Source organism: Hyaena hyaena, unplaced genomic scaffold, assembly GCF_003009895.1.
Source record: "Hyaena hyaena isolate Hyena2069 unplaced genomic scaffold, ASM300989v1 scaffold_1569, whole genome shotgun sequence".
NCBI lineage: Eukaryota > Metazoa > Chordata > Mammalia > Carnivora > Hyaenidae > Hyaena > Hyaena hyaena.
In genome coordinates this window covers 27,142-54,553 of record NW_024082203.1, presented here as the reverse complement: position 1 = coordinate 54,553, position 27,412 = coordinate 27,142, and the positions used below count along the sequence as shown (strand labels likewise).

Genomic DNA, 27,412 nt, shown 5'->3' with positions numbered 1-27,412 from the left:
AACTGTGTCTGCTCCATAATACCGGCTCCACACCTTGGGGAGTTTTGCTCCTTTTGTTTTGTGTTATTGGAAGGAAGGAACGAACGAACGAATGGGAATGGTTTTGACTTCGCCCTAGATCTAGCAAAAAGTTTGGGTCGTGACAGTTCTGGTCATTTTCGTGTAGCCTGATATTGGCCTCTTCTTTGCATGCCCCGGGGAAAATGTTACCCAACACTGGAGTACCTGGCTGTCTTTCTAAGGAATTGGCCTTGGCGACTGCAGTAAAGGCTATGTGTAAAAGCTGGGAGAGGGTGGAGCGGGCCAGCTCTGCCTTCGTAGCCGTCCCTGAGAGGGCGCTGTTCCCAAATCAACCCTCGAGAGGCCCGGACTGAAATGCCAGAGCGTTCCCACAGAACTCCGCATCCCTCCCTTCCCAGGCTGCGGTCGCCGGTCCCCAGCGGAGCGTCTGCCCACACACATGGCGGCGCCCTGCTCAGCTTCTGGGCGCCGGGGCCGACGGGCCTGGCTGGCCTTGCCAGTACTCGGGGACTTCCTCCGCGAGCCGGCTTCCTGCACGGCTGGCATTTAAACCGGCGCCTGGGTCTGCGGGCTGCGGCTGCGGATGCTGAGCTGTCCCCGGGCTGGCCAGCGCCTCCTCCTCCGCTGAGCCGGCGGGCCGCGCAGCAGCCGAGCCGAAGCATCCTCTCCTGCACCAGGGCCGGGCCAGGCGAGGTCGGCGAGGGGGGACAGATTGGGGACCCGGCATCACACCCCGGCATCCTGCAGTTTAATTTCAGGTTTGACTTTAATTTCCGAGATCGCAGCCCTTCTGCCTGGCGCAGATTGTGTCTCCTCCCCCCCGCCTCCTCCCCACCCTTGGTCGCTGCTTGAAGCGGGAGCTGGGCTGGGCCCCAGGAGCTTGGGCAGGGCGCGCTCCCGTCGCCCCGGGGACCCCCGCGCCGCGCGCCTGGCCATGGTGAGGTCGAGCCCCGCACTGGGGTGAGACGGCGGCGCGGCTCGGAGCGGCTGGTCGGTCCTGCGGGGCCCCTTCTCCCAGGAGCCGAAGGCGCCCGGCGCCGGGCTGCGCGCGCGGGGCGAGCGGCGGCCGAGATGTTCAGCTGGCTGGGTTCCGACGACCGCCGGAGGAAGGACCCCGAGGTCTTCCAGACGGTGAGCGAGGGGCTCAAGAAACTCTACAAGACCAAGCTGCTGCCCCTGGAAGAGCATTACCGCTTCCACGAGTTTCACTCGCCCGCCCTGGAGGATGCTGATTTCGACAACAAGCCCATGGTCCTGCTGGTGGGCCAGTACTCCACTGGGAAGACCACCTTCATCAGGTGAGCCGCCCCGTGCCTAGCTCCTCCCGGTGGCCCCTCCTGCCTGGGAAAGCACCGGAAGCCTTCCCTTGAGGGCGCTGAAGAAATTCTGGTGTTTGTCCAAAGCTTACCCCACAATTCCTGGTGGGAATTGCTGGTCCCCCCTCTCCCCTTACCTAGTACCTAAGTACCTCTCTGCTGTACTTAGCGCTTGGCTCAGGAGGTCAGTTTGAGGTGTCAAAAGTTCAGTCATCCCTATTCTCCCCATTTTATGGATGATGAAACTGAGGCCCAGGAGGTTCAAGTGAGAAAGCTCCTGGTCACAAGAACACCTTATGCTGGTGGGGGTGTCTCACACCCTCACTTTTTAGGGATGTGCCCTTCGTGGCCAGGACCACCCCTCTTGCCTTTTAGAGGACTCAGCCACTCACCTGGGGGCTTCACAGTTGCAGCTGAGGAAGTAGGCTGGGGACTCTATAGCCCTTGCTGGGTAGTGCCACTTCTCCTTTTTATCAGTTTCCTTGTCTGAGCAGACATCCTACATCTGTCTCTCAGAGACTGGACAGAAACAGTGTCAGAAGCAGAATGTCTTTTTCTTTTCCCTTGTTTGCTCTTAATGGCTTAGTAATAACATCATTAAATCTTTTAGATGTGGAAGGGACATTGGCGATCAACTCAGCCAGCCCCTTGACTTGGCAGGTGAAATGGCCGAGGCAGAGAGGGCTTAATGACTGTCCCACGCTGTGTTAACTGGGTAGGAGGCCAACCTGGGAGGCTGGTCCTAGATGCATGGGAAGAAACCCTTGGCTAAATGCCTGTGGGTTTGATGGTGAGTCATCTATTCCCTTGAGTTACAGAATCCCAGGGCCAGAGGGATCCTCGGGGAGTCAGCTCATCCACCCTGCGTTCAGAGAGCTCTGTGCTTTGCCCACCTGAGTAATGACAGTCTTTCCCATCTTTACAGGACAGGCTCCTCTCCAGTCCTCAGTCCACACAACCTTCAAGGCCAGGTGGTTTTCTTTGGCCTCATTTACAGCCATTGCCAAACTGCTGCAGGTGCTCCGTGGCCCTCTGTGTTAAGTCAGACTCCCCTGGTGAGGCAGTGGGTGCAGTGGCCTCCCCAAATCAGTGGTGCTCATCTCCTCCAGGTTTCAAAGCAGGGGCCCTGTTTCTATTCAAATCAAATCTTACTAGAGTTGGGCCACCTGCAATATGCAAAGCACTGTGCTTTGTTTGCCAAGGAGAGCAGAAAAGTTAACAGTCAGCTTGCTAATTTTCTAGCTACTAATTCCCCCAACACAAAGCTTATACACAAGCCTGGGAGCAGGGCTTGCTCTGTGCTAACATGCCGTGTCTGAACAGAGCACCCGATTGGGCTTGCCTTTCTTTGGAGGGTGGACAGTGTTGGGCTCAGCAGCTTTGAGGGGCTGAGTGATTTCTAAAGAACTACAGGAGTTAGGGGGTAGGCAGCTACTGGCTTTTGGATACCTGACATTATTAGAACGCTGAGGGCTCTTAGCAATGAATCTAATCCATTGCTTTCTCAACTTTTCTAAAGGTAGGTCAATCCTTTGAAAATCTGACAAAAGCTCTATCTGTAGAAAAATGCACACACACACACACACACAAATTACAAATTTATGTGTCATCTCAGGGCAAGAACCCCTGATCTGATCCATTTCCCTTAGTTGCTGCCAAAGACGCTTCAGAGCTACGTAGGTTCTGTACAAAGGTTTTCTTTGTAATCCACGTCCTCCAACCTGGCCTGGTTTGTGCCTCACGGGAAGTGCAGGCCATTTACAGATGGCTCCTGCCCTCACACTGCCTTCCTTGGCCACTGGACACGCCTCAGTTATAGCTCTTAGTACGTTATTGTTATTTACTATTGTGCCTTTGCTCCCTGAGGCCTCGGCCTGGGGTCTCAGCTACCCCCAGTAGAGGTGTACAGAGTGGGAGGGAAGCTGGGGAAAGGCGAGTGTCCCTGGGGGCGAGATTCTGAAGCAGCCAGCAGGTATAAGTGCCTCTTGACTGAGACACTTTCTTGGCTTTGCCTGAGTCATGCTGGCTGTTAACTGGGTCTAAGAGAGTGGCAGAGTCAAGTTGCCCATAGATTATGCCTTATCTGAGAGAGACAGGAAGGCTGCGGGAGGCAGTTCCCTCGCTTTCTTATCCTCCAAGTTCAAAAGTTCTCCCTCCTCACTTGCTCCTGTAGTAACTGAATTTAGCTCCTGCAGCCAAAGCACCCGCCTTGAGGGACCATCTGCCAGCAGAGTAGCAGGGCTTACAGCCTAGGGAAGCCCTCCGAAACCAAATTATATCTTTTCCTTCCTTTTCACTAAATCCACTGAACAGCTATTTTTCCTCCCATTGGAAAATGGAGACAAGAATAAATTTGAGGAAGAAGAAAAAGAAATCACCCATAATCCCACAACTCGGGGGAGACCATTTTAAATATCATATATATATATATCTTTCCAGTATTTTTAGCTATTTTATAACACCGTTGGGATCATGCCAGAATGTGATTCTGTATGCTAATTTATTTCACTTAGAGAAGGAGCATTTTTTATGGAAATTCAAAAGTCTTTGTAAGCAATATTCTTAAGCTGCACGATATTTCACTATATGTATATGCAAATTATTCATTAACCAGCCCGCTTCTTTTGCACCTTCTAGGCCATCCCTAATTTTTTGCTAATTGTCGAATCACTCTGAATGCCTCTATACCTAATATTTTCCCACCTATTGCACTGTTTTTTCTCTGCGGGTCCCAGAAGTTAAATCACTAGGCCGAGGGTTGTACAGTTCTGTTTTTGAATGTTTTTTAACTTTTTAAAAATTTTGGTGTTAAGAATCCTATTTCCGAGTTGCTTTCCAAGATGGTAAGTGGAGACAACACCCCTTCCCCAGGGCCAAGAAGACTCCCCTTGGAGTAGCTAAGGGTGCCTCCCTCCCACCCCCACCCCTGCTCTTGCCTGGGGCACCGTGATTCACTGCTCCGGCCAGGCCTGGACCTGTGAGGGACTTTTCCCTCGGAAACAGACCTGCCTCTTCATTCCCTGGCCCTGGGTCTTTTGCTTCCTGAGTGTCCACCCACTTTCATTTATATGTACTTGCCACAGGGTCTATTTCTCATCTCAGGAAGAACATGCAGAAAAGGACATTCTTCTAATAACTAATTAATGTGCTATGCTGTCTGCCTGAAATAACTTCCCTGGCCTAAGGCCCAGCAACCCCGACCAATAAAATAAACAATAAATTGGCCTAGTGGCTGCTTCCTCCACAACACAGGCCGCCTCTTCAGGTACAGTAGCCCTGTGTGCCTCTGGTCTGGCAGCCTTCCACCTGCTTATGCTGTCCCCCTCCCTTCCCTCCCTCTCACTGGCCCTGACAGCCTCTGACCCTTGCTCCCTCGCAGGCCCGTCCCACCCCCCACCGTCCTGGAGCTGCATGTGGGGCGGCCCTGGGGGCTGAGGAAGACCCCGGTGCTCCACTGGGCTGGAAGGGAGGCCTGGCTGGGCCACCACAGAGCTGCAGGAGAGGATTACTGTGGCGGGCGGAGCTAGGCTGCCTGGGTCTGCACCGGGAGGTCTGGGCTGGTCCTGAGGATCACGTGGTCCTTCTACAATGGGACTCAGACTCTGAAGTCTGATCACATGGTGGGGCTGCAGGGGTGAAGTGGGGGGCTACTCAATGGGCGCTTTGGACTCCCCCACCTCTTCAGGGGGCTCTCTGCATCCTCCCACAATGGTGAGTCAGCATCTGGCTCTGTCACGCCGTCTCTCATCACAGCCCTGGCATCCCCGCTGCCCAGGCCTCACCCCCAGTTATAGCACAGCTGCCATGTGAAGAATGATCGTTCGGAAAGCCAAAGGACTAGAGACAGGGGCCACCATTCCAGGGAGACCCACTGACCTCTGTAGGGTCTATCCTGCCAGCCACAGTCCCTGTAACACCTCGCTCCTGTCTTCCCGCTGAGGTCAGGGGACAGCCTTTGCCTGTCAGGGCTCTGGTCTGCTGGTCCCTCGGGGGGCCTAAGTGGAAACCTGCCTACCTCTGACAAGGCCTGAGTGTTACTCAAGGGAGTAAATAGCCCTAGGCCAGAGGAACCGAGTCCACCTGCCTCAGGTCTGGCTTAAGATCTGCCTTGAAAGCCAGGTGTCCAGGGGTCATCAGGAGAAGCGTTCACTGGTAGGAGGGAACTTCTGGAGAAAAGCCTCCATTCCATTCCCATTGACAATGGAGTGAGGCCATGGAAGGAACACAGTCTGGCTCAGCAGAATCCGGGCTGTAACAGTACCAGCTAAGAGACCTTGTCAGGAAGGCCTCACCTGTCCAAGCCTCAGTTTCCTAATCTCTAATGTGTGAAGAGCAACGACCACCTCAGAGTATTACTCTCCAATTAGGAAGGGAAAGAACCAGTGTAACGCCAATTATGTCCCAGGCATTATGCTTGGGACTTTCTCATTTGCTCTCCTCTTTCTAGCTGATTCTCTAAGCGGAGGCTTAAAGGCTGGCCCTCAGGAGGGTGGGGGAAGCCCTTGGCTAGCGCCACCCACAGCTGGGATAAAGGGAAAGGGGAGGGGTGTGAGGGAGGCGAGGATCTTGCCTCTACCTCCTAGGGCTGGAGGAGGGGTGGGAAAGAATCCCGTGGGCAGTGCTGGTTAATCCTGGACTGGGTGGGCCGGCCTGTGGCAGGGTGGGCCAGGCAAGGGGAGGCTAATGGCAGGCTTGGCAGCCCGGCCACAAGTCTCCTCTGTGCTGGGGTCACTTTGTCCCACAGCAGAGTCTGCAGTATGCCAGGGACAGTGTTGGTTGCTCCATGAAGCACAGAGCTCACTCAGCCCTCAACTGCACCATTGAGGGTCTCCCATCCACCACCTCCCTTTGTGATTATGGGGTGCTTTCTGGTGTCCCTAAAACCTTCCTGAGGCCAGTATTACCCAACAGGGCAAGCATCATTTTGACCCTGTTTGAAAGCTAAGACCCCAAGGCTTAGACAGACCAAAGATACAGATGTACAACGCAGATACCTAGAACACAGAGCAGAAGGTGACATGTATGCCTTTCGAGTCTCCAGATCTGCAAAGTAAGAGTTGCACCCTGAGGTCCGGCCCCTGCTGTGGCTGACATGGACACTCCAGAGGCAGACTGGGTTAAGATTCTTGGCCCCACGCCTTTACCCTGGGTACTTAGGTCACCAGTAAAGCAGGCCACATGCTTAGATTGCCTGCCAAGCAGGACACAAACACATGAGGAAAATGTTAGAAAACAATTTGCTTTAAAAAACCTTGAAGAAAAATCCTCCTCCTGGGAAAAGTCAGAATCGCATGGGACCTCTGTATACCTATATTGTGCTTTAGTATTTATTCATTTTGCATTGGATGGCTATGGGGAGGAGGGGGCACCAGAATCGCTTCACCTCTTGGGGCCTCTAAATAGTGTTCTTTGGCCCCCAAGTTGGGCAATCTCTATCTCAATTTGCTCAACTGTGGAACTGAAATAATGCTGCCATACCATAATGCTTCTGGGACCGATGAGGTGGAGTCATCTGGGTAAAGGTCCCAGAGGGCACCTGCCACACAGTGGGTACCCCACCTGCCTGGCCCTCGCGACTCTTGCGGGTCCCCGTCTCTGCCATTCCCACCCAGGCTTGAATTCACTTTTCTTTTTTTACACCACTGTGGGAATGCTTTTGCCTGGCAACAGAGGCGATCTGTATCACTCCCCATCGAGAAGCAGCGATGAGCTCCCTCAATAGGTTTTCCCTTCTGGACACAGTGGTGGCTTTGTTCGGGAGGCACTTGCTGCTGCAAGCCATACGCAAATGGCCCTGAGAATTTACCCAGCCCTGGGTTCTCTGCCGGACCCGACTGTGTCCCTGAACTTGCTGGTGGCCTCATTGGATTCTGTGTTTCTCCAGACCTGTGTGTGTGTGTGTGTGTGTGTGTGTGTGTGTGTGTGTGTGTAGTCAGCAAATTGGAGGTCATGTGGGTTTAGCTGAGGCGGCAGGACAGCCAGCCCAGCCTCCAGGCCCTCGCTTGGCTGCCTGAGGCTGCGGCTCTGGTACGTCCTGGAAAGTGGCCTTTGGGATGCTGGGAAGCATCACCCTTTGTTCATCTGCTGGTACGCCGCGTCTCTCTCGGGGCTGGAACGTGAGACGCCTGTGTCTGAAAGATACTTCATCACTGCATTTGGCCCTGTTCGGGCTGGGCATTCTTGAGGCTGCCTCAGCAATGTTTCTTTCCTTCCAACTCTATTTCTGCTGTCCCTGAGGTCTTTGGTGACCTCTGGCACCCTCCTCCAGCCTCAGAATTCACACTTGCCATGCTCCCTGCGGGGCCCAGGCCCGCACAGGTGCCCCCTTCCCAGCACAGGCAAGAATGGTGGGTTTCCTGGGCACAGCCTTGACTCTCATGAAACAGCTTCAGGTTCCAAGAATGGCCTTGTAGAGCCAGTGACCCTGGCCCTGCTCTGGTCCCCAGTAGCAGCCACTTCTGTGTGCTCCATCCCACTCGTGGAGACTGGGCTGTGAACCCCAGTGGTGGGACATGAGTACATTCCTGGGTGTGCGAGCGCTGAAGCCCGTCCCCTGGCCAGCCTCCATCCAGGCCGTACTCCTTTGTGGCCCTCTCGTTCCACTCCTCCTCCTGGTCCCCTGGGGGGCTCAGCCCTTTTGCATTTCCTGGTCTCCAGGAATGGAGACAGTGAATGTAGTGGTAAGGAGCATGAATCCTCAAGTCCAATGTGCCAGGTTCAAATCCCAGCTCTGCTGTTTACTGACTGCATATTCTGGGGCACATTGTTGACCTGTGTCTCTTCCTTTTTACAATGAGTTGTAATCTTGGCACTGGGTACTTGTTGATGTGCTTAAGGTCTGTATCTAATCCAACACTATGAGGTGGGCTTTCTTATTAGGCCCATGTGATGGTAAGCACCATGGCGCTCCAGTCAGAGATGGGACGATGAAGTGGGATAATACATGGAAAGTCTAGAACAGCTTCTGGAATATGGCAGGTGCTTCATAAATCAGAACTATGATCTCTCATGATATGGAGGAAGGTAATGAGACTCGCAAAGGGCAAGTACCTTCGGAAGGTCCCTCATGGTTAGAGAGACCCGGTGGCTGGCCCTGGGCTGATGAGACACCCCGCCTCTCCTCTGAGGCCCTGAAGAAGGTGGGTTTGAGAAAGCCAGACGCACTGTCCAAGTGTGCCACTGTTGTCATTTATTCTTTTTTTTTTTTTTTTTTAATTTTTTTTACAAATAGTTTATTGTCAAATTAGTTTCTACATAACACTCAGTGCTCATCCCCAAAGTGCCCTCCTCCATGCCCAACCCCCCCTCCCCCCCACATCCATCAGTCCTCAGTTTTTGTCAGCATTCAAGAGTCTCTCATAGTTTGCCTCTCTCCCTTTCCCCCACCATTTCCGCCCTTCTTCTCCCCCTTGTTCCTCCGTCAAGTTCCTCCTAATCCTCCTATACGTGCAAACATATGGTATTTGTCCTTCTCTGCCTGACTTATTTCGCTCAGCATAACACCCTCAAGGTCCATCCATGTTGTCATTTATTCTTATCACAGCCCAGGTGCCAGCTTTCAAAATGGTCCTCTGATGGAAGAAATCTTGCCTGTATGCCTGGATTCTTGGGAGGAAGATGGGAGGTTCCCCAAGGCAACTGAAACCCCTCCAGAATGGGTGGGTGTGTCCCCCCTGGGTGGCAGCTCCTCCCTGGCTCCTTGGGGAGGGAGCCCATAGCAACCCAGCTTGAACCGCCCTGAGCCGCAGAGTAAACGAGTAGCTCAGAACACTTCCCCAAGGTACAAGCGGGATGTCAATGAGCCGGAAGAAACACCATCGGTCTCCTTGGCTACAAGCCTGCTAGGTGGAACACGACCCGTGCTCCAGACCCCTTCTGGGGAGGCATAAGGTAGGCAGAGAGCTCAGGCCCTGGAATCATGGCATCCAGTCCCAGCTCTGCCCCCAAACTGCAGGGCCTTGATCAGCTTGCTGTCAGGGCAGAAGATGGCTGGAGAGCAAAGGGTTTGGTGTTACACTGATCCGGGTTTGGATTCTAGCTGCACTACTAGCTGTTTAACTTGGAGAAAGCCACATAACCCTACTAAGCTTTAGCTTCCTCAGTACCTGCTCATAGGGCCGTCATGAAGCCCGATGAAGATGACGTTCTCCAAGCAATGAGCATGATGTCTGGCAGGTGGAAATTCTAGTGAGTGTCAGCGTCAGTGGTTTTATCAGTGAAATGAAAAGGTTGGTCTAGAGCAGGATGTCCTCCCAGGCTGCATGTCAGAATCATTAAGGAAGTTCGTAGAACAGGCCAGTGGCCAGGGCCCCACCCCTGAGCCAGCGGGACAGGACCGCCGGGTTGGGGCCTGGGCACCACTGGCTAAGGCCACACAGTAGCTCGAATGCTCCATCAGGGCTGAGGACCACTGGTCCGGGAGGCCTCCATGTTCCTTCCCTTCATTCTCTGGCTCACTGTGTCCCTTTGCTCTTGACTTCCAAAAGGGGCTATGGAGAGAGGAAGCAGCCTTGGGCTCTCACTGCCCAGGTCTGAAAAAGAGCAAAGAGAAGCACCCGCAGGCCACAGCCTCATAGTGACTTTGGAGAGTGGGACCAGCAGTGTAAGACGTCATGAAGATGGACTTGGTACAGTGTGCCCTTCACACGGTGTGATGTAGGAGCTATCTTTATATTTTATATTAAGTGGCTGGCCTGCGGACCTAAGCCAGCAGAGTCTGTGAACAGCCTCCTTCTTACCTAGCCCCTCTGCAGGTACCTTAGCTGGCCGCCTTCACCTATAAAATCTGCCGTACTCCGCAGAAGTGCGTCTCAACCCGTACTTTATTTCTGAGCCCAAATCTTGCATCTCCTCGCCCTCCAACTACTGATTCAGAGAGGATAAAGACCAAGATAAGGATAAAGATAAAGACCAAGAAGGACAGATTAGATAGTTTAAGTTTAGCTAAAATCCCACTTCCTCCCCAGAGGTCTTTGGATTCCCCATCCGTGAAAATTTGTCTCTACCGAGGAATGTCATTGCTGCTCATCTGCCCCTCTGCCGTGACTCCCATCCGCACCTGCCTGTGGTAGACGTGCGGCTTTGCTCTGCTAACAGAATCTCTGCATTATGACTGTGCTCCCTCTGCCAGGTACCTCCTGGAGCAGGATTTCCCAGGCATGCGGATTGGGCCTGAGCCGACCACCGACTCCTTCATTGCTGTGATGCACGGACAGGTGGAGGGGATTATCCCTGGGAATGCCCTGGTGGTGGATCCCAAGAAACCTTTCAGGAAGCTGAACGCCTTTGGCAATGCCTTCCTGAACAGGTGAGTGCTCAGGGAACACATATCCTGGGGGTTCTCTTTTCTTCTTGTTGGGGTATGAGAAGGAAGAGGAGGGCTTTGGGAGGCTCAGTGCCTTTTCCATACCCAGAGTCTCTTCGTTGTTCCCTTCTTGCTGGGAATGTAACTGAGTCAGTCACCGTGGATTACAGATGTAGGAGCTGGTCCAATTCCTGATCATGGAGCAGGGGAAGGTACAGGAGTTGAATCACCTCCCCCTAATCTGCACCCCTCTCCAGTGAAAGCAGAGAGGGCTGTTCCGTATAATACCCAGCTTTTGTCTATACAGTTGACCTTGACAGCACAGGTTTGAATCGTGTGGGTCCATTTATATGTGAATTTTCCACTGCGTGGTGTGGGGTGGCAGAAATGATGCCCTTAACCCCCTCATTGTTCAACAGTCAACTGTATTATGGAAGGGGTTTGCATCCAACTGGAAGGAGGTAGAGGAAGGTTTCCCTCTATTCCTGGACATTGTTCTTACTGGGTGGAAGGAACCTTAGACTGATGGTGGAAGTCCTGAGTTTGAGCACTGCCTCTCTCACTAAACTCACTGCGTGACCAGGCCACCTCCCCTCCCCTGGGACAAGTGTAAACCTGCAGACACCAGGTTCATTGTGTCAGTTTGAGTGGCAAAAGCAGTAGGGAATGCCTAGCAAGCTGGCCCAACATTCCCGCTCTTATTCTGCATAACCAGAATGCAGGCTGCCCCCCAGTCACGCTTGTCACATAGGGCCACACCACAATTTTGCACGTGCATTGCACTTAAACAGTTTGAACTACTTTCTTGAATAGGAGGTATTTAGAGTAATGGCAAAGATGATGGTCTTTGGCATCAGAGAGTCTGGATCCAAATCCTACCAAAGGGCACCACGGATCTTAGACTAATTACCTAATTTCTCTGTGCCTCCCATTTCCCACCTGTAAAATAGGCTAAGTGTAATATATCCTCCAAGGACTGGAAGAATATAGCTCGCTGCAGGAGCCCCAGGAGCAGAAGACCGAGCCCTGCAGGGTTTGTGCCTTCTTCCCGGAGCACTCAGGAGCCGACAGGACGGGCGTTTAGACTGATGTCGGCTGGGGACCTGCCAGCCATGTCCGTGGGAAGGACAACAGGGAATAAGGAAGCCCCCTTCCAGAAGCTTCCAGCTCACAGCAGCCACACCCAGGGAGGCTGCACCACAGACCTCTGGCTCCCGTCTCATTGCTGCCCAGGGTCATGTTCCAAACACACCCCAACCCCGTAGCCTCCTTCTCCCTCAGCAGATGGCCTCGCCTCCTATTCCAGAGAAGATGGAAGCCAGGACCCTTGGAGTCTCTGGAGTTGGATTTTAATCTGTCCATGCACGGAGTTCACCTGCGTCTGTCCCCGCTCCCTTCTACCAGTCTGCAGAGAGCCTCTCCCTCTCTGACCCTCCACGTCTGCCTCCTCTCCTCCCCACAGGTGCTTCCGGGCCAGCTCCTCAGGGACCATTCTCTTTCCAATGACACCACCCTCTCCACCCCTCCCCTCCACGTAGAAATATCTCCTCTCCACAGCCCTGCCTCTCTTGAGCACTGGCTCTCTCACTAACCTTGACCCTGCCACCTTCAAGTTTCTTGACTAGACCTCCTCATTTCTCTCTGTCCTCCAACCTGGGAACATGACTCCCCCATCACAGCTGCCCATGTGAGGGTCACCATGACCTCTCAGTGATGATGAGCAATGGGGGCTTCCCACCGTGACCTCACCCCGCCTCTCTTTGGTATCCGTCTCTCTCTCAGCCTCTGTTCCCCCTCAGCCTCTGGGCCTCCTGCTGTCTCCCTGTCTGCTCTTTCCCCTTTCCCTCTGGCTCCTGTGACCCAGTGTCCCCCTCAGCGGGACCCCCCCCCACCCTCAGCCCCCTGCCCTTCTCACTCCCAAGAGCTCAGCTTGGGTGAAGCCTCAGCCACAGCTCCCCGCCCCGAACACCAGCCCCATGCACATGGCTACCAGGTCACCAAGTGACAAAACCCAGCTGACACCAGCTTCAGCAAATGTGGGGTTTGTTGTGGAATATTTGGGTGTGCCCTAGAGCCTGAGGAGCCATGGGCTCCTCCCTCAGCAACTTGTCCCTGTAGGACAGGGGCTGTGCTGTTTACTGTTCCAGCCCATCACCTAGCCCAGCACCGGGCACGGGGCAGGCACTGCATACAGACGTGACGAACTCAGCTGGACTTGCTGACAACCGCCGTATCTGACGGAGTCACTCTTGCTTAAAATGTTCCTTGGTATAAATGGGTTTATGTCGTCTTCAGTATAAAACCCAAACTTTTCAAGGCCCCCGTGATCTGAAACCTGCCTCCCCGTTCATCCCCACTCTGGCTACTCTGGCGTCATTTGTGAAGCCCTTCCCAACACCCCCTAGCGTGAGTCCCAGCCTCCTCGCCTATACTGGGCGGTGGAGGCCCAGTGCACTGGACAGAGTAAGACTCCTGGTTGGCTTCCACCAACAATAGCATATAAAGGAGAAGGCCTGAAGAAGAGGGGCCTCAGGTTTACCAGTTTGTGTTTTGAGACTTCAGGATGTAGCCCTAGATATATTTCCTTTAACGAGGCTTAACGATAGCATTGCATTTGAAAACCCAAATACATGTTCCTGGGTGCTGTGACCCCTTCATCAAAGCCAGCTCCAGTGCTTCCTCCTCCAGGAAGCCGTCCCTGGAAGCCCTCTCTTCACCTTGGGTTTCCTGAGGCCTTCACCTGACCTCCCTCAAGGTGCTGGTCCCATACCACCCATATTGTGATTGCCCACGCACGTGCCCCCTCCCCATCAGACTGTGCACCTTGGAGGCAGAGGCTGAGGTTTGCACATCTTCGTGTCCCTGATAGCAGGACTTCACAAATGCAGGATCACGACTGCCTCGGGATCACCCAGGGAGCATCCCCCAAATACAGGGCCAGGGGGCCTAGTGCCAAGGCCGAGTCTGGATTGGAGCCTGGGGTCGGCACCGGAAGGCCGCCAGGCTTCTGAACGTCTGCCCCAAGGCTGGGTGCGCCTGCACGTGTGAGGGTGCACGGGAGCCAGTGAGAGGACAGCGGGCTTGCTCTCGCCCCGTGCAGGTTTGTGTGTGCCCAGCTGCCCAACCCGGTGCTGGAGAGCATCAGCGTCATTGACACCCCGGGGATCCTGTCCGGGGAGAAGCAGAGGATCAGCCGAGGTAAGCGACGCCCCCACTGGGATCGATTCTGCCTCTGTGCTGTGTCCTTCCCGGTGTGTTTTCTTGCTTCTGTACTATGAGCTAGACTCCCCAGGACCCTGCTGTACCTTGACGAGCTGGCGCTGCCTGGTGTGCCTTGGGGGACAGTCCTAGGCAGGGGCCAGGGGACAGTTCGGGTCCACTGTAGCTCAGGCGACAGCTGGCCTCAGTCTCCTCATCTGTGAAAGGACACAACGGTGTCTGCCTTACTTACCTCATCGGGTTCATTCATTCTCCAGGAGGCACTACCCATGGGCCAGACCCTGGTTTGCTCCTGAAGTCCCCGTGGTCCCTGGCCTAGGGCGCCCCAAAGGTCCCGTGGTCCCTGGCCTGGGGCGCTCCGCAGGGAAGGCCTGCAGAGAACTTCATCCCAGTAACGTGAGGAGGCGAGCGTGCTTGGGGCCTAAGAGTGGGCAGCTAGGTTTGGAGCGGCACTTGGAAAACTGTTCACTCCAGACAGAGATGGGCTAACGGCTCACGAAGGGAGGACCCTGGGCATGGCAGCGAGGAGACAGAACCCTGGCGCCAGTCTGCCACGTCCTCGCCGAGTGAGCTCAGGCAGGGTTCTTCAATTATGCATCTGTAAAATAGGGGGAAATTGTTCTCTCTACTTTATAGGCTCATTGGAGGATTAAAAGAAATAATCCAGGCACAAAGCCCTCTGCCCGGCACGTAGCAAATGTCCATACACGTGAATAAACACCATCATCATCACTGGGTTTTATTCTGGCTCTAAAATGCTAGATGATGCTGTACAAAACAGAGGTCTGCTCCTGGCCCCCCCAGCCAGCCTCTCCTGCCACCTCCTGCTGTGTGCTCTGGGCAGCCCCCCTGCCCTCTCTGGGCTGTGTCTCTGTCAGGCAAAGCCAGGCCACTCCCATCCCAGTTCTGGAGCCAAGTCCGCACTCAGAAGTCAGCCTCCGGGAAGGAAAGGCTTGGGGCTGGCAGGGTTCTGGGCAGTGGCCTTAGGTGACTGTCTGCTTCCCGCCGCATGTGCCTTGGCTCCCCGTGCCCTGCAGCTGCCCGAGGTCTGTCGTGCGGCAGGTCTGTGCCAACACAGTGGGGTCCAGAAACCCTCTCCTCCAAGGGCAGGGCCTGTAGCCCCCGGCACCTGCTTAACCCCGGGTTCCCGGGGCCCCAGGAGGGGAGCCCACTGCCTCACGGGTAACAAGCCAGTGCCCCCAGGCGTGTACTAAGGGGGCCCAAGTGCGGCTGGTGCTGGCCTGGGTACAGGCCCGTCATGTCAGAACCAGGCCGCCCTGAGCACTCCTGACAGATGGCCCGGCTTCCTCTCTGGCGGAGCAGCTCTCTTGCAGATCGCTCTCTGGGGTGACAGGACCCGGCTCGGCCCTGGGGTGGTCCCCCGTGGCTGTGTGAGTGGGGACAGCCCGCCCTGGCAGAGGGGAGACAGGGAAGATGGCGGGAGAGGCCCTCAGGTCAGCACTCCAGAGCCTCTGGACCCCGGTCTGTCCTGCAGGACAGAGTCTGCTCCCGGGAACCTCAGTCTGGAGTAGGTGGGGGGCGGGGCTGGGCAGAGACCCCAGCAGGAAGGCCCTGCCCCTCTCTCCCGTTTCACTGAGGAGGTGACCCTGGGACGAGGGGGGAAAGATAGCAGCAAGTCAGGAGGGGCCTTGAGTTAACATGTCATGTAATCAGTGGGGCAGCAGCGGAGGGAATAGGGGAGCCTGGGCTCCGGGCGGCGCAGGGGTGAGGCGGAGCTGGTTTGGAGACATAGAGCCCACGGCCCCGGGAAGAGAGGCTTGTCTGCTCTCTCCCCTGGACCTTCTTGAGCGCTGCGGTGCGCGTGTCCATGACCTGTGGAGGGGAGGCTTGGGTGGCTCTCCGTGTCGCTTCTGTTGTTTCCCTAAACACTCCCTCCCTCCTTACCAGCCCTCCCCCTCCCCGCCCTGCCCTGCCCATTTCGTCTGGCCTCATCCTAAATTTAGGCCTGAAGGGGATTTACTGATTCACACTAGCCCCCTGGGTGTCCTTAAGGAAGGCTCAGGAGAGCCACGACTTTTCACTCTGAACCACCTGGGGGCTGGGGAGGGAGGACGTGGTGCGTGCACCTGTGAGGCAGTGCAGCCTGAGAGGACTCCAGCCTTTGGGATTTCCAAGGGCACTGGACTGGGAGGTCAGAGCCCTCTGGTTCTAAACACATGTATAGATCTCAACAGGTCACAGTTTTTCCCTGAGCTTGCGTCCACTTCTGTAACAAGGGATAATGATACCCACCACAGGACCTTGTGAGGTCTACAGATGGTAATGGAAACAGACAGCTCTGGGCGTGGATGACAGTGCACTCCCTTCTTTCCCCTTTATCTGCCAGCCAGGGCTGCCCTTTATACAATCTCAGAGTAATCTGTGCAGACGGCCTCCCTTAGAGTTGTGCAGTGCACAGCCTGTGCAACTGTGTGTGGCAGCCTGCTTCCAGGGACTCCTGTCTTCCTCAGCTCCTGTCCCATTCCATACTTCTCCTGTTCTTGTATCTTCCCTCCTGCTTTCATCTTTAGACCTCAGTGGCTGCCCTCAGCAAATTGGGTGCTTGGTTTCCTTGCCTGCCCCTCCCATCCCCTCCCACACCACGCTGACCTCTAGAAGTGATGGCCCCATGACTGGCTACATAAACCAGTCTGTTCTCTGCCTTCCCTGTGATAAAAACCAGAGCTGGGAGCTGGGCATGGGCGCTGTATCACCAGCCCGGGCAGTGCTGCCCTCAGCACTCCAAGGAGACTAGGCATGAAAGGGCATCAGGCACCCTTAGGTATCAGGGAAGTTTCCAGTATGCAGAGCCTCTCCCACCCTTTCCCAGCCACAGAACCTGGTAGTTCCAGTTTATACCTACACACATATACACCCCCACACCTACATGCACCCACCACTCCCTCCATACACACTATCCTCCCCCACTCCTCCTGACACACACACACAGAGCTCTGGGTTTGGCTGCACCACAGATCCAGTGCTTCTGTCCTCCCTCCAGCTGGCTCAGGACAGGACAGGACCCGTGAGTAATCCTGCAGCTGCCCTGGACAAGCTCCCCAGGCCTAGAGACGTGTAGAGCCTACAGTCCAGCCCATACCCCATTCATTGAGCTCCGTGCCAGGCACAGTACTATGTCTCACCAACAAAAAGAAGCACTGTTATCAAATCTGCACAGAGCCTCCTCCGGCCTGGTGACCCTGGGGTGCCACATTCTGGAAAGTGAGCTGCTCCCAAGGGCTCCTCAGGCCTCAGGCTTCATGGGACGGAGCACCGAGCCCTGGGCCAGAGCTGGAAGAAGTGTGGTCCTTGTTCAGGGTATGGGCCCTCTTCCCCAGGCCTCGGGGTGGGTGTCTGAGAGGGAGAGAGGAAGCAAGGGACATCCTGGAACCTGAGCCCAGCAGGTCCTGGGCCAGTGCTTGTCTCTGGATGAAAGTGCCCTGGGCTGGGCAGCGGAGGGGCAGGGAGGCAGTTCCTGGAAGTGACAGGATGTGCCCAGTCCCGGGCTCATTACTGGGAAGAAAGGATGCAGCAGCAGCGGGAGGGGCTCCGGAAGCCTGAGTGTCCTCACACTTGAGAACCACGTTTCCTGGCTCCTTGTCAGCTAGACATTCCTGCAGGCCCCACGCCAGAAAAGCACCCCCTTGGGCCTGGGGCTCCCATTCCTCCCCATAGGTCTCTTCCTGTACAGGTGAGCTCAGCAGGGCCACAGCAGGGGAACCCCATGCCCGGGCCACAAAGCTGCCATGGGAGCTGGTCTCCTGAGACCCAGTTTAGCGGCTTTTGAAGCGCCTTAGCATCACCTGCCCAGGAAGAGCACAGGGAGTAGAATGGGGCCGGCTCTCACCTACGGTTCCCCCCGGGGGCACCGTGGAGGGTCCAGGCTGGTCCTTGCAGTCTTACGCCCCTGGCCCGTGCCTGGGCCCTTGCTGGAGAGGGGCCCCAGACTCCATGCCGTACACATGCACCTGTGTGGGCTCCGTGGGCCAGGGCAGAACAGCAGGATCCAGATGCATGTCACAAGGGCTTGCCGCCAGCCTTACGGTCATCGGAGGCCTGCAATGAGTCTGTCGGGCCACTTCCAAGGTTACATCTCCGAGGCATGCAGTGTGGCGTTTGTTCCCCACTGACATCTGAACTCTTCCCACGTTTTGAAAATTGATGTCCTTTTCTTTCTCTTTGGCTAAAATGTCTTTAAATCTCTTTAAAAGAGTTTGGGGGGCAGGATAGGACCTTTTATGCAACCACGACAAGTGCCTGGTTTGAGAGCTCGGTCCTCTGAGCTCCAGCCTCTCACATGGCTATGCATAGGAAGAGAGCGTGGACAGGAGTCAAGGGTCTGGGGTCTAGTCCCAAGGTTGCCACATCCCACCTGTGTGAGCTCGGCCAGCTCCTAACCTCTCCGTCCCCTCCTTCCCTGTAAGATGTGTGTCCCCTGTAGCTCCTGGCATGTGGATAGTTATGATGATCAAACTAGACAGTTAAAAATACAAAGAAACATGATCCCTGCTTTGCTGTTCAGAATATGCAGGAAGTCAGAGGGTGATTAAGGAGTTGCCTTGCTTATTGCGTTTGTCTCATTGATTTCCTCCTGCCTGGCATTACTTAGAAATGCTTTCTCTCCAGTCCTCTGGAGCCGGAGGCTAGTGGGGAGAGCCCCAGATCTCCATAGGCTGCGCGGTCTCTGGGCCTGATGCCTACAGACAGACCGATCTCTTGGAGCCAGCAGACTCGCTGCGCATAATCCCAGGGATTCCGAGAAGACCAGATTCACCGCTCCGTCTCTCAGGGCTTCAATCTCCCTCCACCTACTAGTTTGTTTCTCATAAGCCCTTGAGCTGCTGCAGGTGCTCAGGAGTTCCTATTGGGGGTCTCAGAGCCATTCCCAAGACCAGCCGGGGAAGGGGACCTGTCATCCCAGGCATTAGGGCAGAGCCCTCCAGACTGATCCAGGCCCTCCCTGTGCTATGGAATCCTATTGCCATGGCTGTAGCACTGACCCCTCATCGGTTGCGTGTTATCATCCCCATTTTACAGCTGAGAAAACTGAGGTTCAGATTTGCTAAGGTCACACAGAAGATAAATGAGAGAGCTAGTCCTGTGCCTTGCCCTTAATGGGTCCATCCGTGCCTTTCAGACGCTCCCATTCTTGGATGTGCCTAAGCCCTGCCCTTCCCACCAGTCCCGGAGATAGTTACCTGTTCTGGAGGCTGCTAGGCTCTGAATAGCGGGGAGCAGGAGGCCGAGCTTGTGAGGAAGTCTACACCCTCGCCACTTAGTCCTCAGGTCCTTGCAGCCAAACCTGGGGAGGAAGCGCCTGGCACTACTAACTTTGCAGTTTGATAGCACTCGTCAGAGCACGCAGAATCTGCAAAAGTGGGAAGATGAATAGGAAGCCTCTGTGCTTATGAAATCCCAGAAAAGCTTTCCAGAAGCCGTCTGTGTGTCCTCAAGCAAGAGCAGACCTCACACAGGACCCCCAAGGTGTTTAAGACAGAGGCCCCCCCAGGGTCCTTTCTCCCTGCCCAGCAAGGCCTTCCTCTTGTCTCCCCTTCATCGTCCTGTGGTGCTCTCCAGCCTCACACCTCTGGTCTTCGAAGCAGGGAGAAAGGAAGCTCAGAGATCTTCCAATCCAGCTCCCTGTTTTAACGGGCAAAGAGACCGGGGACCAGAGACAGAAGGGTCTTTGCCCAAGATCACACAGCAACTTGATGGCTGACAGAGACTGGAAGTGAGCCTGCCAGGCCAGTGCTCCTCAGGGAACCCCTTCAGAGCACATCCTACCTCAAGAACACCGAGCCAATAGGAATGGGCACTGAGCTACTACTGCCCCACCCCACCCCGAAGTGGGGGCTGGTCAGCCTTGCCCTTACTGCCCCCCAAGCCTTTGCAGCTGCGCCCCCTCTTGCACAGCCGGTGCCATCCGGGATTGGTGAGAGGTGGGAGAGGCGGGAGCCTCTTTCCTCTCCAGCTTCTCCAGCCCCTTTGCTTTCCTGAGTCCACGGAGGGGTGACCAGAGGGCCTGATTTGCGGGGGAGACATGATCCCGGTTCCATCCCCTCCCCCTCCCACCAGATGGCCCTGCACACTCTCTGAGCCTTCGCTTCCTTGTCGGTGAAGCGCCAGACCCTGGCCGACTAGCCAGCCAGCCAGGAGTGGTTGCTCTGGGCCTCGCTAGCAAGGAGCTGCAGCACGCTCTCGGGGCTGCTCTGCCCGAGGCCTGCACGCCACAGTCACAGTCCGACCGGGCCGGATTTGGGAGTGAGTCCCGCTGCCCTCCCCAGCCACCCAGGAGGGCAGACTTGCTGGTTCTGGGCACCAGAGAGCAGGAGGGTGGGTGCAGGCTGCAGGCTCGCCTGGGCACTGGGGAGGGAAGGAGAAAGGAAGGCGGGGAGGCAAGGAGGCAGCCACGTGCAAAACGGCTGCCCTCTGCGTGTGCGGGGAGCCCAGGGCCCAGATGGCACTGTCAGCCCCAGCCCTACCGCTTAGGGACTATTTGACTGTCACGTCATCCTCAAACCTCAGTTTCTTCCTCTTTTTTTTAAATTTTTTTTTTAATGTTGTATTTATTTCTGAGAGACAGAGAGAGAGAGAGAGAGAGAGAGAATGTGAGCAGAGGAGGGGGTCAGAGAGAGAGGGAGTCACAGACTGAAACAGGCTCCAGGCTCTGAGCTGGCAGTCAGCACAGAGCCTGACATGGGGCTCGAACCCACGAACCGCGAGATCATGACCTAAGCGAAAGTCGGATGCTTAACCGACAAAGCCACCCAGGCGCCCCTCAGTTTCTTCCTCTTAAAAGCTGGAATGAGTCTTCTCATCCTGTGTACCTCAAAGGGTGCTGCAGGGGTGAAATGAGGCCATGACATGAAGGTCTTGCCCACTGGAGCAAGCACTGAACTTGAGGTTGGAGAGCTGGGTACCGTGCCCCAGCGGCCGCCTCCTGCAAGCAAGGTGGTCTTGGCTGAGTCACTGCCACAGTATCTCAGTGGCACGGACTACACCCCTGCCTCATTGCTGGGCAGAGCCCAGCCCCCTGTCCCTGAATGGAAAGAGCCTCTTTGACTGAATGAAAAGACTAAATGGGAATAATGATGTGCATAGTAACTATGTGCTGGGCTCGGGGTATATTTAGTCCTTATAATTCCATTAAGCAGGTGCTATTAGTATGCCCATCTATGGGTGAGAGAATCAGGAACACTAACATGTTCAAGGCTAAATACAGAACATGTGGAGGTGCAAGGGCTGGAACCCAGGTGTGACTCCCAAGATGGCGTTCTGTGTCCACACCTGGCCTCCTGTCCCCGAGCCCCTCCCTGTGCAGCAGAGGCCCCCCTCCTGACTTCCCCTTTGCCGCAGGGTACGACTTTGCGGCTGTCCTTGAGTGGTTCGCCGAGCGGGTGGACCGCATCATCCTGCTCTTCGACGCCCACAAGCTGGACATCTCCGATGAGTTCTCAGAGGTCATCAAGGCCCTCAAGAACCATGAGGACAAGATGCGGGTGGTGCTGAACAAGGCGGACCAGATCGAGACACAGCAGCTGATGCGGGTGTACGGGGCCCTCATGTGGTCCCTGGGGAAGATTGTGAACACCCCGGAGGTGATCCGGGTCTACATCGGCTCCTTCTGGTCCCACCCCCTTCTCATCCCCGACAACCGGAAGCTCTTTGAGGCCGAGGAGCAAGACCTGTTTAGAGATATTCAGAGTCTGCCCCGAAATGCTGCCCTGCGCAAGCTCAACGACCTCATCAAGAGAGCCAGGCTGGCCAAGGTGAGGCTGACCCTGGGAGACGGGGAGGTTCGGGATGGGAGGTTCAGGTGCAAGAGCTGAGGGCTGCCACCAGGTTGGGGGTAGGGGCAGTGTCCTCTAGCTCCTGCATCATGGGTACCAGCTGAGCCCCCTCAGTAGTCGGGGGCAGGATAGCCTAATGGTTATGATCACAGGCCCTGGTGTGGGGTGGCCAGATTGGAGCCCAACTCCACAGTTTATAAAATGTGATCCCAACCCTGGCAAGGCCCTTAGTCTCTCTGTGCCTGTTTCCACCTCTATAAAATGAAGGGGTGGGGGAAGGTAAAGTAAGATAAGGAATGTAACAGCCCCCACCGCAGTGCCTAGCATCCTCAGAGGTACTCAGGAAATGTTACCCGTTGTTGTTGGCTTCCTCGTCATCAACATCACCAGTATTACCATCCCTATAACTGCCTTGACCTTAACCTCTCCCATACTCTAACCTTTCCTGTGTGATCTAGGAAAACGGCTCAGTGCTACGAGCAAGGGGGTGGGATAGAAATTATTGCTGAGATAGCAGCAGGAGGAAGCGTCTATGGGAAGAGATGGGGCCAGAGCAACCCTGGAGGAAGGAACGGCTGAAGGGTTTTGAGTGGAAGGTTTCTCTCTGCTCCCATTTCCCAGGTTCATGCCTACATCATCAGCTCCCTGAAGAAGGAGATGCCGTCGGTGTTCGGAAAGGACAATAAGAAGAAGGAGCTGGTGAACAACCTGGCTGAGATTTATGGCCGGATCGAGCGGGAACACCAGATCTCACCCGGGGATTTTCCCAACCTGAAGAGGATGCAGGTAATCCGGGGTCTGGGGGTCCAGGACAAGGGACAGTCTGATTGCCCAGGATCAGAAGGATGGAGATGGCCCCAGGTCTGTGCTCCCTGCTGGTGTCACTGGGTCTGGGGAGAACACAGAGCCTCAGTGCTCCCAGGGAGGCTGGGGTATCATAATGCTTGCCTGATACCTCCAGTTTAGGACCTCCCCCAGTGACAGACACCACAGGCTTGGCATCCCTGCCCTGCCGCGTGAAATGGAATGTCACCTGACGCAGGGTCTCCAGGCCCTCGAGTGCCTAAGTTTACCTCTGAGCTCCTACTTGGGAGCAGTTTGGGACATGGAGAAACATAAGTCTGCACTAGAGATTGCCACCTTTGGGGTACCCCGAGGGTTCCTATCTTGGGCCCGGCACCGTAACACCTGATTTCTCACATTATTCCCCAAAGCAGTCCTCTGAGGGATGCATATTCTCCCTCCTTTTACAGATGAGCAGACTGAAGTTTACAAAGGTGATTAACCTGTGTAATTAATTGCTGGCAGCTTTCTGAGTGCACTGTTCACACAGGCTGCTGGGAATCCGTCTCCACAGCCCAAGCAAGAATCTACCACCCCTGTGCTAACTGGATCCTCTGTGAACCTCTGTCTCTTCATCTCTAACCTCAGGCTCCAGAAGCACTCATCTGATATGTACGCTATGAGCATCAGTGAGATAATAAATGGAAGGTGCTTCGCACAGAACCTGGCTCTTAAAATGCAGTCTTGAGTTAAGATGTCACCACTGAGGGAAGCAGAGTGACAAACAAGGGACCTACCTCTCTGTACCAGTTTTGCAGCGTCTCATGGTTCTGTAATTATTTAAAAGTAAAAGGTTTCTAAGAATTAGGGAATTTTTTAAAGAATAGCAGCACATGAAGTAGTAATATTGTTTTTGCTCTTGCTGCTGATTTTGATCTTTGGCTTGGAACTCCTTTCTCGGTTTAAGACTGGAGGTTCAGAGCATCCATATGGTCCCAAATAGGCATTTTTAGTTTCCTATGTGCTTTAAGGAAGAGAAAAAAATAGGCATTCAAATAATGCGTGTGTTCATGTAGCCATTCATTCCTGGAACCACCTACCACGAGCCCGTTAATAATTTCAGAATTACTTTCACATAACTCAGGGTTGTCACTCAGCTGTGGCTTGGAATACTTCCAACTTTTAGCTTCTCTTTCTGTTACGAATGTAACGATCTGGGGGCGCCTGGATGGCTCAGTCTGTTGAGCCTCCAACTCTTGATTTTGGCTCAGGGAACGACCCCAGGGTCTGGGATCGAGCCCCCGCGTCAGGCTCAGCATGGAGGCTGCTTCAGATTGTCTCTCCCTCTGTCCTTTTCCCCCACTCATGTGCTTTCTCACTCTCTCTCTAAAATAAAAAAAAAATTAAAATTAGAGAAGAATGTTGTGCTTTGGAAGCAAACATTTAGGAAGATAACATTCGAAAGGAACCACACAACCCCATTTTTAATGTGAGGAATCCTTTTGTAGCATAAAGGTTTCACCTTCGCATCTGTTTGCCAGACACATGTTAGGATCTGTTGTTCAGTGCCCTGAACCAGGCACGTAAACCAGTCCTTGAGCCACTGTGCCCCACTGATATTAGGATATTAGGATGCCTTTTTGGAAGCCCACCAAACACACCTAGAGGTGGGCAGGCTGTGAGAGATGCCAGGGACCCCGGGCTTGTCTGCTCATGCCCCGTATACCCCCCACCAGCCTCCACCTGCCTCCCAGGTTCGGCCCTGCCTTAGAAGGGAGGTGAGAAATGTACAAGCTAACACTCGCCCTTGAAATGTCGCCATGGGTGTTTTCTGCATTTCCCTGCAGGGAACTCGATGTGCTTGCCCCTGAGACTCGTGTGCACTGGCCTCTCTGTCCAGTGTCCTGAGATAGCTGTGGTCAGAGCCAAGGGCAGGAGCAGAGAGCTCTCACCTTGTCGCTGAAAAGACCAAGGAGAAGCTGGGCGTTCTAGACTCAGACCTCTCAAAATCGCAGAGATGTGGCAAGTGGGACATATTTCTTCTGCCATGTGGTGTGGGTGTCACGGGAAGGCAGGAAGGGGTGCTTTTACAGACTCTGCCTGCCCGCCTACTCTGTCTACTGTGTCAGAACCCACAGGGGAGAAGCAGGTGTTTGACAACTCTCCAGGTAATTCCGATGCACAGCCTGAGTAAGAATCACTGGTTGGAGTTGAGCCTTGGCTTCTGTTAGGATTTGTTTTCAGTTGCCTGTGCCTCAGTCTTTCCTTCCCTTAATGGGGATAGAATGTGATTCCCCTCCCTCAGAAAGGCCCCAGGGGAGCGAATGAGATCACGCAGTGAGACCTTTGCAATGTTCTCCAGTATTACCGCTGTGATTAAAGCAGGGAGACCCGTATGCCTCGGTCTAGAGGACAGAGCATTCAGGAACCACCCTTCAATGGCCAAAACTAGCTGAAAGAGAAATGGCATTGCTTTCCAGAGTATTAAAGGGAATCCAGATAAATGGATCAAACCAATACTTGTTCAATTTCCTTTTCTTCCCCAGACCCTGCAACTGTTATCTCCTGAAAAATTCCACCAAGAGCCAGTGTGCCTTTTTTTTTTCTTCTCCTCCCTCCTATCTTACAGTATTTCATTATTTCGTGACCAGCTTAGCCTCCAGGGCTGTGAACATTACAGCATTCACAGAAGGCAGCATCCCCACCAAGGGGAAGTAGCTCCTTCCCTTGCCGTCTACTGTCACCTTCTTTTGTCTTCCTCCTCCCAGGACCAGCTGCAGGCCCAGGACTTTAGCAAATTCCAGCCACTGAAGAGCAAGCTGCTGGAGGTGGTAGACGACATGCTGGCCCACGACATCGCCCAGCTCATGGTGCTGGTGCGGCAGGAGGAGACCCAGCGGCCTGTGCAGATGGTGAAGGGCGGAGCGTTCGAGGGCACTTTGCACGGCCCCTTCGGGCACGGCTATGGGGAGGGGGCTGGGGAGGGCATCGATGACGCTGAGTGGGTGGTGGCCAGGGACAAGCCCATGTACGATGAGATCTTCTACACCCTGTCACCAGTGGATGGCAAGATCACAGGTGCCAATGCCAAGAAGGAGATGGTGCGTTCCAAGCTGCCCAACAGCGTGCTGGGCAAGATCTGGAAGCTGGCTGACATTGACAAGGATGGCATGCTGGATGATGAGGAGTTTGCTCTGGCCAACCACCTGATCAAGGTCAAGCTGGAGGGGCATGAGCTGCCCAACGAGCTGCCTGCCCACCTGCTGCCCCCATCCAAGAGGAAAGTTGCTGAGTGATGGACAGAGGAGGTTCAGAGCAGACAGGTGGTATTGGAGATGGGGGAGAATGAGATGCGTGCGCGCGCATATACACACACACACACACACACACACACACACACATCTTGAGAAATACACTACAGATGAGAGGGGACAGGGATCGCTAGTTTTCCAGACTGGTCTTTGGACACATCTCCAAGTTCTCAGCATTAGTAGAAACACCAGAGTGCTGCCAGGGACCCAGGTTCAAGCCCAGGTCTTCATCCTTCTTTCTCTTCCATCTCTCACCACCCACAGAGGAATTTCACCTCCCCACAGGTGGCCCATCCACCTCCACATTCCCAGGCTCAGAGCAGATGGAAAATGCTTCTCATGCAATAGGCACTGCACTGTTTTCAGTGCCATCTCCCCCTCTTTGGCTTCCCAGTGGGAAAAAAATGCTCCAGGTCTGAGAGATGTGAGATGAGGGGCCACTGCAGGGAGCAGGGGTGGGGGCAGGGATGGTGTAGAATGAAGCATCCTCTGCCTGGTCCCAGATTTGAAGAGACATGGCCCTGAGCTGTGTGCTTTCCTAGGCTCAGGCTGTCTCTGCCCGCGCAGACCTGCCCTTGATCCCTACCCCTACTTCATTTCAAAGAATCCCAGACCCGGAGAGAGGGGAAAAAAATGGCAGAAAAGAAAGCAAAGAAATTGCCCTAAATCCTCAAGCCAAAGCCAGTCAACGTGGCTTTATTCCACAGATTGTGTGAGGTTTGTGTTTTTTCCACCCATCCCTGATGTTTTTTGGGATGCTCAGGTCCATCTCCCGTTTATCCAGCCTGCCCTGTGTGCCAGGAGCTGTGTTTGGCACTTTACATACATCATCCTCCCACTCTGCCCTCACCAGCCCCCAAGGAAGTAAGCATCATTCCCTCCAGTTTGCAGATGAGGAACTTCACACTCAGAGGAGTTTAGGCGACCTTCCCAGTCACAGAGGTCACACGTGGTAGAGAGAGGATTCAGAGCCAGGACCTCAGACCCTTCCTTCTGCTGTCGCGACATGTGCAGGATCCCAGCATCGCTAGGGGGCAATGAACCTTGGAGAGCAGGCCATGCACACAAGGCACCTCGGCCTCCCAGAGCGGGCGGCGAGGGAGGACGGCCAGCCAGCATGTGGTGGGCCATCAGTCTGGCCATCTGTCACATCGCAAAAGCAAACCGTGCCGTCTGGCTCTGCGGCCCATGTTCCCCAAATCGCAGAAGCCCAACAGCACCAGCGCAACAGTGGGCTGCCTGCTGGGTGCTGTTGGCTCCTGGCCCCGCTTGGCCGCCCACCCAGGGGCCTGAATCATCCCAGCTCAGAGGCAGCCACTGACTGTCATCACGTGGGACCTCATGCTGGCTCAGAAGGCTAACGTGAGAGGTCGGAGACCCTGTTCCCTGCAGGAGCCCCCATGACTGCAGCGTCCTTGGCACGTCGCCACCATTCTCCATGCCCTGTGCCCTCTTCTGTGGTTTCTCCCTTGGCTTGCTTTGTGACCACTGAACCAATCACTTTGTATGCTATACTCCTACTGTGATGGAAAACAAAAACAAGCATAACTTATTTTATATCTATGTTCAGACTATAGAGACAACATTCTATGTATCTCTGATGTGCTTACTACTGCAGTGCATTTGTCATTAGTATTCATGTTAATATAGCACAGTTATCCTTTGGTA

General features: G+C 54.6%; 1 protein-coding gene across 1 annotated transcript; it reads left to right on the top strand.

Moving 5' to 3' along the window:
* Positions 1-454: 454 nt before the first annotated feature.
* On the top strand, positions 455-27,412 carry EHD3 (EH domain containing 3). Its single transcript, XM_039224228.1, has 6 exons — positions 455-1,319; positions 10,468-10,644; positions 13,742-13,839; positions 21,217-21,629; positions 22,272-22,436; positions 25,202-27,412. Exons 1-6 carry the CDS (start codon positions 1,093-1,095, stop codon positions 25,727-25,729), a joined length of 1,608 nt encoding a protein of 535 aa, XP_039080159.1. The 5' UTR covers positions 455-1,092; the 3' UTR covers positions 25,730-27,412.

Coding starts and splice junctions, on each gene's coding strand:
- EHD3 (XM_039224228.1), top strand. CDS start 1,093: ATGTTCAGCTGGCTGGGTTCCGACGACCGCCGGAGGAAGGACCCCGAG. Junction 1,320..10,467: donor GGGAAGACCACCTTCATCAG/GTGAGCCGCCCC, acceptor TCCCTCTGCCAG/GTACCTCCTGGAGCAGGATT. Junction 21,630..22,271: donor AGAGAGCCAGGCTGGCCAAG/GTGAGGCTGACC, acceptor CCCATTTCCCAG/GTTCATGCCTACATCATCAG.